The sequence below is a fragment of the Sebastes fasciatus genome, chromosome 13, assembly GCF_043250625.1.
Source record: "Sebastes fasciatus isolate fSebFas1 chromosome 13, fSebFas1.pri, whole genome shotgun sequence".
NCBI lineage: Eukaryota > Metazoa > Chordata > Actinopteri > Perciformes > Sebastidae > Sebastes > Sebastes fasciatus.
Window position 1 is genome coordinate 14801774 of NC_133807.1, and position 11313 is coordinate 14813086.

An 11313-nucleotide genomic window follows, 5' to 3' on the forward strand; every position below is an offset into this window, starting at 1 on the left:
CCTGTGATGCTGTTTTTTCTCCGATAACGCTTGCTCAGACTGTCACCGCTAGCCGTGTCTTTCCATCATACTGTCACATTCTGAGTCATAAACATTCCCATTTCATAGACACACCATGCTGCCTCATACAAACGTCTGTGTGCATACGCTGACATGGACAAAAGGGGACTAAATCACACATAGTTAAACCCGAGAACAGAGATCACTACATCCATCTTCCCTCTGTTGCGTCTGATCGAGGCTTGTTGAAGAATCGTTCCCATGAACCATAATTCATGACCATTACTTTCTCTCATCTCACCATCCCTCTTTCCCTCCTTCTCCCCATCTCTCTATGTCTGCCCATCAGAGCCCGGTCTTCACTTTCAGCCAATCAGAAGTCAACTCCTCCAAAGACCCCAAACCAGGAAGTGCCACCAACTCTCGCCCTACCCGCCCGCCACCCGACCCAAAAACACAGACCCTGCCCTCAAAGGGCCCCACTGAACGGCACCAACTCAACTCCATGAAGTCCCTCCCTCTCCAGACTCCGCGCTCCCCTTCCCCCTCCCCCTCTCCACTCCTCTCCCCCATCCCACGCTTCTTCAACTTCCCCTCTCCATCCGTCTTCAAGTCCAAGAACGCCCACTCATCCTCTAACTCCTCCTCCACCCCTCCTCCTGTGTCGCAGGTCACGCCGCAGGGCTCACCGCTGCCCACCCCGCTGGGCACGCCCGTGCACCAAATCCAACACCCTTCCTCCACCACCCCTCCCTCCTCTTCCTCCTCGTCCTCTTCTTCCAGAGCGGACGGAGGTGGCGGGGCATCGCTGTCGCTTACGCCGCCCTCCAGCCCGGGCGGCAGCGGCGGTCTGGCCGCCTCGAGCTCCGCCCACTGGAGAACAAGGCTCAACTCGTTCAAAAACAACCTCCTGGGCTCCCCACGCTTCCATCGGCGCAAACTGCAAGGTGAGTGAAGTTGAAGAGTTTAAACCATAGACTGTATATAAAGATGGACGACATGACAGCTCCCCAAAAGTGAAGCCAAAACATCTCCATCGCCCCCTGGTGGCTGGCTGCATGGATGATGGTTTCAGTCATTTTAGGTAGTTCTTATCACGCTGATGAATGTTCAAGTGTTCATATTTCTGATAAGTTTGGTTTTAATTAGTTATTTGATACTATAAAAAGGTGGAGAGGCGTCGTCTATCTATAAATACTATACTATGGTTGAGATAATACATCCTAAAAATTGCGTCTGTACGATGAAGTAACATGTTTCTCCATCAATATGAACTTGATCTCTGCTAACAGTTTAAACAACCATCTACTCTATTCACATCCGAGATAGAATCTATTATTACCAAGAAACTACCACGTGCCACAGCTTGTAGCCTGCAGCTGTGTTGACTAATGTCTCTGTGATAATCTGTAATAAGGGCAATTAGATTAGTGCCTGTCATCAACATTCACTGCCCTTTCCCTTTTCTCTCTCTCTCACTCTCTCTGTTTTTCCTTTTTTAGTCCCTACATCTGAGGACATGTCCAGTTTGACTCCAGAGTCCAGTCCAGAGTAAGTCCACACATTGTCGTTCTCTTCTTTCTATCTTAGTGCAATACACCGTTTCAACAGTTTGTTAGTTGACAAAACAATATCACCACAAGGTCCATGTAGGAGCATTTAGAGCTCCCATGCTTTCAAGCTACAGAACAGATACTTTTTTCACTGATATTGGTATCAACTACTAAATTTCTGGTATTGTGACATCCCTATATACTGTATAGTATCGTTGTGACATCACAACCTTACAGAAGTCCTGACGGCTCGTTTGAAGGCACAGTTTCTGAATGCCTTTCTCTGTGGATTGAGCGTTTTGATACTCTCACAGTTTTCACATAGCACTTAGACCTACTTTATAATCAAAAAAAGACATGGAAATCTCACTTTCTGCAATATGGGGTCTTTAAGTCTTCATCATGGGAGTTATACCATATTGATTTAGCGGTCCTGTGTGTGTGTTGTTGATCTCAGACAGTTCATGTTGTGTTTCTATATCAAAGGAGTCACACAATTTTTTTTTTGCTAATTTAACATTAATGGAGCGTTAGTTTACTCCGGACTCTGGTCAGAAAAATCCACATTAACTGATTGTTATCATCTTTTCCCTTCATGCTTCATAATCACTGGCTCATTCACTGGCTACCAGCTGACTAGTAACCTCCAATCACATCCATAGCAGTGACACTTTCACTACTCATTTTAATGTTATGCCATTTGCTGCATTTCCCTCCACCACCCTCACCTCCTGGATTATTTAGTTAAGATTTAATGTTCATGTATGTGTTTGTTGAGGGGGCATTAGTTCTCCCGTGCAACAGAATTCTCGTCACTGCTCAGATTTTTTTCTGCCAAATTTAAGTGTATAGCCAAAATGCTATAAATAGTCTATTCCGTGACGCGAGTGTCTCTGACTCATCACTATGTCAGTCATTATAGGCCAGTTAAAAATAACACATCCAACCCAAATGAATGTTGTATAATTTGTGCTCATAATGTGTGAATTGTGTGAATGTAACTCATCCGTATCAAACACGTGTTTATTTGCAGACTGGCTAAGAAGTCCTGGTTCGGTAACTTCATCAACCTGGAGAAAGAGGAGCAGATCTTTGTTATGATCCGAGACAAGCCGCTCAGCTCCATCAAGGCTGACATCGTCCATGCCTTTCTCTCAGTGAGTACCATCGAGCTCGGATAAGCCTCGACAATTTCCAGCATTACGACATAATCCCACTTGTGGTGTCAAAGGCGCAGATTGAATATTTGATCTTTTTCACTGAGCGTCACCCTTTTCTTTTGCCTCTCCAGATCCCGTCCCTCAGCCACAGTGTGGTGTCTCAGAACAGTTTCCGGGCAGAGTACAAGTCCTCCGGCGGCCCCTCTGTCTTCCAGAAACCTGTCAAGTTCCAAGTATGATTCAGTTTTTTACCTCTTCAGCCCTGAGACCCAACAACACTCGAATCTCGATCTTAAAAATACATGTTGGCTGGACATGCAACATTTGAACCCACAGAAGTTTATATGAAATTCTAGTCAACAGATTCAATGATTTACATCTAATACTGGCATACAATCTAATACTTTCAAGCAGCCTTTAGCCAAAATTTAAGCAGAATTTAAGTAAGTTCGATGAATTATGTTTGTATATATAATACAACAAATACATAACCATGTAATCAAATGATATTTGATTTGATATTGCATGCCTTTTTTGTTCTGCTTTGGATTTAAAGTTACATAGGTTCACAACTGAGAGCATTTCATTCATTTTACAGCAATATCCTTAAAGCCACTATGTGTAGAATTTGAAAATGTCCAACTTTGGTGCCCCCAGTGGTAGTATTAAAAACCTAACAGATCCAACCCAGGGACACTGAGATGAGAGGAATGAAAGAAACACACAAACTAATAATTATCACATAGAGGCTCTAATGTGAAAATCCATCGTAGGAATGCATGCAACTTTAACTTTAACCCTTTCAAAACGGGCCTCCCGCTCATTCTTTCTGCAGCGGAAAGCAAAGCATATGTCTTTCACTTCATCGCGTCGTACGCTCGTTATGATGTCATTACGTTGCATTACATGCGGTGCAAAACGTGGTGAAATATATATTTTTAAATATAGAGTACTGCCCCGTAATGGCCACGGGAGATCGTTGTTTGCATGATCCTGTTTAAATCGATCTAAAATAAAAACCATAAGAAACAGCTGAAAGCTAATGCTTCTGCATCATCACGTTGTAAACTCATGATGATGCCATTACGTTCGTCACGTCACGCAACGCAACGCAACGCAACGCAACGCAACGCAACGCAACATAAAAATAAGCATTTGTCAAAAAATTTTAAATTTACATAGTTGTGTGAAATGGTAATTTTGTTGAGAAATATTTTGTTCATGTTTCTACCTTCAGAATTGTTTAAGAAAAATAGGTTTTATGTGCTTATTTATTCAAATTTGATGAAAAAACAGATTTTTGTATTTTTTTTTAAATTTATGACACTATTTCAATACTTTTATCAATTATTATCGCTTATCTTATAAAACCTTTTAGCATTTGAAGATACTCCAAGAAATGACAATAAGCAAAAATACCAATGTAGGCACTGTTGGAGCATTTCTATTGCAGAGTTCAAAGGGTTAACAGTCTTTGGTCTTTGTGTGTGAGCATCATGAACTCATGGCTGCATGGTCCTTCTCTCCTATAGGTGGACATTGCTTTCTCCGAGGGAGAGAGGGAGCGAGAGAGGGAACGAGCAGCGACCGAAGGAAGACGAGAGATGGGCATCTACAGCGTCACCTTCACTCTAATAACGGGTAGGAGGATGTGTTCATAGGGAAGATAGACACAGCAACACAAAGCTGGCCCAAAAAAGACATATACTTAGATAAGTCACATATAAGTTGTGGAATTTTAGATGATTTTTTTAGGAGATTTTAGTATTTAGTAGTAGTATATGTTTATTGGGTATGGTTATATGTAATCTGATTCATCATATGCAGACTATGGGTATATGGTCACCTATTTCTGCCGGCATTCTACTCCCCTTCTATCTGCGCTATCTATTTTGCACCGCTGCTGCATCCTGTGCTTAGTGCTGCCCAAGATGATTGTGATTGGTTTAAAGAAATATAATAAGACAGAATGTTTTTTCCCCTATAGCAGAATGATAATGTGTTGAGCCAGACCTTTCTTTAGCGCTGACACAGCGCTGTGGAGGTCTGGCTATAAGAGACTAGGCTATATGAATAATATAAAAGCAATATCAGTCCAAAGACATGTAGGTTAGGTGAATTGGAAACTCTAAATTGCCTGTGAGTGCAAATGTGACTGTATAGTTGTCTGTATGTATTAGCTCTGTGATAGACTTATGACCTTTCCAGAGTGCCCCCTGCCTCTGGCCAAATATGAGCTGGGGTGGTCTCAAGCCCCCTGTTACCCTGCACAGCATGAGTGTGTATCTATATTATTCCTAGTCCCATGACACCTTGCCTCAATTATGGGGGGAACTTCTGGTTATTCTGGTGAGAAAAGCGGTTATTCCCTGAGAAACGGTGATAAGACCTCATTGTTGTGTTCACAACTCGTTTCCGCTGCCTCCAAGTGGCCAAAATCAGTTATTGAAGGTTTAAAAAGATCCTGGGTAACTCTTCATTTTACAGGTCTGCAAATTTCATGGTAATTATTTGATAATTAGCAAGATACATATTTGAATTTTCTTTGGAATTACTGCCAAATTACCCCAATATTTACCTCAAAATGTATTGAAAATTACTTTATTGTAAACAATATTTAATAATTATATGCTAATATAGCATATAATGGTTAAAATAGGGCCGTTAGGTTGAGAAGTGGCTGTGCGCTGCTCTTCATTGGAGGTGGAAAACCGAAACCAATAGAAGACACTTCTGATCAGGCACAAATCTCACCATTGTGTGACATATTGTCTACACAAATGTAACCTGGTAGCTGATGTAATAATTCAGGGAGTTTTTTTTAAAGAAATTTCAAAGAAGTTATTTGCTAATTATTATTCATTTATCAGCATACATAAAAATAAAGCATATCAATTAACTTTGTATTTTTTTCCTGCAAATGTATTAAATAAATTACCAACTATTGGGAAATAGCGCAATATAATTATTAAATAATGTTTATAATGAAGTAATTTTCGATAAATTTTGAGGTAAATATTGGGGTAATTTGGCAGTAATTCCAAAGAAATTTCAAATGGGTTACTTGCTAATTGGAAAATGAGGAGTGAGCGGAAGAGTACTCAGTTGGTTGCAATCTGCAACCTCACCACTAGATGCCGCCAAATCCTACACACTGGTCCTTTAAGAGACATAAAAAAGAATGCTCCCTCAGCCAGGTCAACCTGAAATGATTGACAAGTTGATCCTCTCTCCTCTCAGGTCCCAGTCGTAGATTCAAGAGAGTGGTGGAAACGATTCAGGCTCAGCTCCTGAGTACTCATGATCAGCCTTCTGTGCAGGCACTGGCTGGTAAGCACACACACACACACACACACACACACACACACACACACAATACAAACTACATGTACCGAGGGATGGGTATCATTAGGATTTTATCGATACTCCTTATCGGTTCAGTTCTTTATTGTTCTTTTTCATAACTAAATAATTGCTTTTTAATATACTATTTTAAAAAAAAAATAATAATTCAGAACAGGATTAGAATTTATTTATATTTTAAATATTACTAAATGTTGTTTCTAAAGCAGCAACAGTAATCTTTACAACGGCAAATTCACTATACAGTATAAACTCAATAATCTCAATGGAAACAAATCTAGAATGACAATAAAATAAATAATATTCCTGAGTGAAGTTAAGAAACAATGAAGAACACAGAAATCAGGCAGTATCAGTCAGTATCAGTCCGTCCTCCTGTCCTCTGTCCTCCTTCCTCTGCTGATGTGATTCACTGCTGCAGTTACCGCTGGTAGAGAGACGAGGAGCTTGTCTCAGCCTGCAGATTAGTTTACAAGAATTTTAGGATACGTGGCAAACTAAGCTTAACAGTTAGACTACATACAGACAGCTTTGGTTTCAGCTTGTTTGTAACAATTCGTATTAAAACATAGCAGCGGTGGATGAGAGACTACGGACAGAGCAAATTGAAACATCGAGCAAGTGTTGAACAGGTGTATTGATAAAGTATTGGCTAAAGTATTGGCTTTTTATTTGCGAAGGTTTTATTGCACTTAGAGTAACGAGCGTAGTTGTCGTAGTTATCTTGACTTCACCTGGTTCAGCTTAACAATACTCAGGTCTTTAATAATTTAGCACCGTTGCCCGATTAATACCGGGTTTTGGCACCCATCCCTACATGTACCAGCACTTTAGTAGTTTATTTCACGTCTTCTCTCTCTTGTTTTACCCCTGGCCCCTCAGATGAGAAGAACGGGCAGCTCTCCCGCCAGCCCAGCACCCCTTCGCGTCAGAACTCCCGGCGTTCCGAAAGCGGATCGGAGCGGGACCGGGGAGAGAAGGAGCAGCGCGCGGCAGACGGGGGGAGCGGAAGCGGGACCGGCAGCGGGACCTCTTTGCAAAGGCGAGGGTCGGGGAAAGACAAGACCAGACTCCTCTCATCGTCCAACGGGACGCAGTCTCATCCCTGAAAAGAATGTTGCGGAAGAGAGGCGAGGGTCATCTGCCTGGCCTTTTTCTCTTCCTTCCCTCAATCCTTCCCACATTCTTTCCTTACCTATTTCCTTACTTCCTGCCTTGCTTCCTACCATTATTCCAAAGCAATGGGATGGAGGAGGGGGGAAGTTTTTCCTTGAAGCTGATCTAGGGATATGACAGAGAATTCCCCACAAATGGCTGATTTTGGCAGAAATGTATACTTGTGGGGGTGGCGGAGGCAAGTTCAGCTGATCTCGAATCAGCCGTCAAGGGCATCTTCACTCCGGAGGGACGAGCCCGAAGACAGGATGTCCAAAAAGTCCCACCTTACCAGAGAAATACAGGAAAAGCTCAGAGCCAGGGAAACACGTTGTTCACCCGTTACGACAAATCAAGAAAGCACATGACCTTCCCACCGACCTATCACATGCTTCACCACATGGTTCAAATCCAACAGGAAACCTCCATCAGTCAGTCGAAATGGCACAGGAAGATATTCGCCGATGACGGAGCCCCTTGAGTCATTCTCTTTTATCATTTTCTGACCAGCCAACTGTCACCTGGATCATCAAGTCTCCTCAACACCACCTGACCGAAACAAACATGAAGACGTGTTCTCAAGCAAAGCAACAAAACGAGGATCTCTTATGAGAAGGAATTACAGGAAGAGTCTTGATTTAGACTTGATTGTTAAAGTGGATTTTTATCTATTAGATAATTAGCTAACTTAAAGGGATAGTTCTGATTTTTTGAAGTGGGGTTGTATGAGGTACTTATCCATAGTCAGTGTATTACCTACAGTAGATGGCGGTTGGTACGCCTCCAGTTTGGAGAAGCAGACAGGAGTTACCACACAGAAGCAAAACGATGTACTGCTGTGGACGGGGGCAGCAGCAAAACGTATTTTAGACACCTAAAAAAAATCAATATCAGTTTAAGTGTACACTATATTTAGGATTCTTTTGCCAGTTTACTTTTCCGTGAGACAGCTATAGAGTCCATGTTTCCGACAGGGAACTGAAACTGTTATCTATGCTCTTGTCAAAGCCACCAGACTCCAGTGGAAATTTTTTTTAATTTTACCTCTCAGAACACGGGAGTTGCAGATCTATCGCTGCCTCAATCGGTTAGTTTGTTTGTGCTATTGTGTGACTTTGGTTAGTATGGATTCATCAAAGTCACACAATATCACAAACAAACTAACCGATTGAGGCACTGGGAGTCCAGCAATCCCCGTGTTATGAGAGGTAAAATTATTGTTTTTTTCAATGGAGTCTGGTGGCTTTGAGCACAGATGGACACAATGGCTTCAGTTACTCGTCGGAAAGGGCTGTCTGACGGCAAGGTAGAAATATTCTAAATATAGCGTACATTTAAAGTCATATTGATTTTTTTAGGTGGGCCTTTCTTTTACGTGGCCAAAATACATTTTGCTGCTGCCCCCATCCATAGCAGTACATTGCTTTGCTTCCATGTGGTAACTCCTTTCTGTTTCACAAAAAATGGGGGCACGCCAACCGTCATCTACTGTATGTTATTCACTGACTATGGATAAGTACCTCATACAACTCAAAACACCCAATTTATAGCTTTAATTCTGACACTTTAACAATCAATGCATCTGAGAGCAGAGAAAGAAATGACGGAGAATGGATCTGATGTAGTCTACGTAATGTAGCGCTGCGTCTAGGCGAATATCAAAATAAGACAGACAAGACACCTTTTCCTTGAGTGTTTGAGAAGCATAAATCCCCACAATTATTTCTGAATTACACTGATAAAGCTATGATACCGTATTGCCTTTAATGGAGGAGGAAAAAGTGGATAGCTAGTTAGATTTAGACCCATTTTGAGGACACTAGTCACATCACAGGTAGAATGTCTCACAAGTGAAAACCCCCAAAGGAGGAGAGGGAGATGAATAGGTAGATGGATATTAAAGAGAGGATAGCTAGCAACAGGTAGGTTTTCTATTTGGTAGCAAAGGAAGGACAGAAGAAAAACTAGCAGCTAAGCTCTTAAGCTAACCTAGAGGATAGCAGTGAAAAGGGGAGAGGCTGGTCAAACAGGACAAACAAGTATTTTCGACCCACAACTAGGCAACCGAAACCAATCCTATGTTCCTTTATGTTTAACAATAGATGTAGAAGCCACAACTAAAGGCTCAGCCTCTTCTGCCTCTCTGAAAGGGAAGATGGAGGGGGATGAACAAATGAAATGTACTTTTCACAAGAGGAAAAAAGAGAGAGCAAGAAAGAAAAGGAACTCTGGTGTGTGAATGTTGTGAGGAAAACACTGCACACATAGGATAGGATAGTATAGTCCATAGTATGGAGGACAACAAGAGTCACGGAAATAGTAAAAGTTAAATGATAACCAATTGTACAATCAAAATAGGCATTAACAAATTTGTTTACAAAATTAACTTAATCTTAATTAATTAATCTACAAGTAAATACACTCAATCACAAAGTAATTATTTTTTTGACAATTCAATGGGCAATAAAAAAAGAATTATAAAAACAATTTACAAATGAAATATGAATCCATCATTAAATAGTTTATATTAAAAAGGGATTTACAAAAACAACATAAAACAGTCAATAAGTACATCATTTAAAATGCATTAATGAATTTAATTTAATTAATTTATTAATTAAAAAATTGTTTTGAAAATGCAGTTTAAACAGAGAAATAAATAACTGGATTCACAAATTGAATTTCAGTTGAAATGCAAATGGCAAAAATATATTTCCCTGTTATATTCCTAATTTTAAATCTATTCTTAATTTAATTTGTGATATTGAATTGTATTGTATTGTGTTATTAATTTCTCTTTTTAAACTCCATTTTCAATTAGATTTTTATATTCCATTATTTATTTAGGAATTCATGCGTTCATGTATTTATAAATGATGTATTTTTGGTGGATTTTATTGTGTTTTCGTAAATCCCTTTTTAATATGAACTATTTATTGATGGATTAATATTTAATTTGTAAATTATTTGTATAATTCCTCTTTTATTGCCTATTGAAATGCCAAATTATGAATTACTTTGTGATTTACTGTATTTATTCATAGACTTATAAGTTAATTTGTGAACAAGTTTATTAATGCCTATTTTTATTGTACAACGAGTTATTAATTAATGACATGCTTTATTACTATTTCCGTGACCCTTGCGGTCCTCCATACAAACTGCCTGGAGGGGGGAGAGGAAAAATGAAGCCACACATGAAGAATGAAATTTAGTTTTCTTTTTTTCTTTCCATACCTTCTTTTTTTTCTAATCTGCTCCTGTCTTTCTGTGTGTTTTTTTTTAAATCCTTTTTCGTGTTTGCCACCAGCAAAATAGAAGGCGGCGCCAACCGTGTGAATGTCAAAAACTCTTGAAATTATTGCAAGAGTGTCCACATATTTTTGTTCCATATATTTATTGAAAATGTATTTATTTATTTATTTATTTATTTATTTATTTATTTATTTATTTATTTATTTATTTATCTATGTATTTATTTATTTATTTATTTGCCATGTATTTGTTGAAAGTGTGATTTTTTTTTTTCCATGAATTGAAAAGCAGGAGATGTGGTTTAGACAGAGAAATGTCACTTTCAGGATGGCTGACACTGCAGAGCGAACCAGGTCTCCCTGAGGAAAAAGATGAAAAACAACTCCTCTCCTTTTTGTTTAACATTCTGAAAATTGATGCTGCAAAAAACACGGGTCCCACCGACGTGTTGTCACCACAACAACAACCAACAATCACCATTTTCTTTTTGTACTATTCAAATTACCACAGTTCAATGTCCGTTCTACTCCTATTCTATTTCTATTTCTTAGTCACACCTAAGGCGAAAGAGAGCAGAATGCTAAGCTGCTGAATTTGTTACATAATTAGATCAAAGGCATCTGTACGAAACACTCGTGGCGCAGCTCTTTGGATGGCGATGCCAGTTTATCCGTTGGTCCATCCACCACTTTGGTGCAGAATGAAATATCTCAATTCATGATCCCTAGGGAATGAACCCTTATGACTTTTCATCTAGCGCAGTCGTCAGGTCAAAATTCAGATGTGTCCAATACTTTGGTTCATGACGAAATACCTGCAAAACTGAC

The 11313-nt window shown here is 39.8% G+C and overlaps 1 protein-coding gene across 5 annotated transcripts in view; it reads left to right on the forward strand.

Moving 5' to 3' along the window:
- The window catches only part of brsk1b (BR serine/threonine kinase 1b), a 28480-nt gene extending 20177 nt beyond the window's left edge, over positions 1–8303 (forward strand). For 2 of the 5 annotated variants that reach the window (XM_074655717.1, XM_074655716.1), the window contains exons 14-20: positions 671–947; positions 1503–1551; positions 2587–2710; positions 2845–2946; positions 4246–4354; positions 5954–6040; positions 6947–8303. In XM_074655717.1, coding sequence (XP_074511818.1) covers positions 671–947; positions 1503–1551; positions 2587–2710; positions 2845–2946; positions 4246–4354; positions 5954–6040; positions 6947–7185 — 987 coding nt within the window. In that variant the 3' untranslated portion in view covers positions 7186–8303. Of the gene's footprint in view, positions 1–349; positions 948–1502; positions 1552–2586; positions 2711–2844; positions 2947–4245; positions 4355–5953; positions 6044–6946 lie in introns of all 5 variants that reach the window. The other 3 variants (XM_074655715.1, XM_074655714.1, XM_074655718.1) reach the window with 3 other exon arrangements.
- The last annotated feature ends 3010 nt before the right edge of the window (positions 8304–11313 follow it).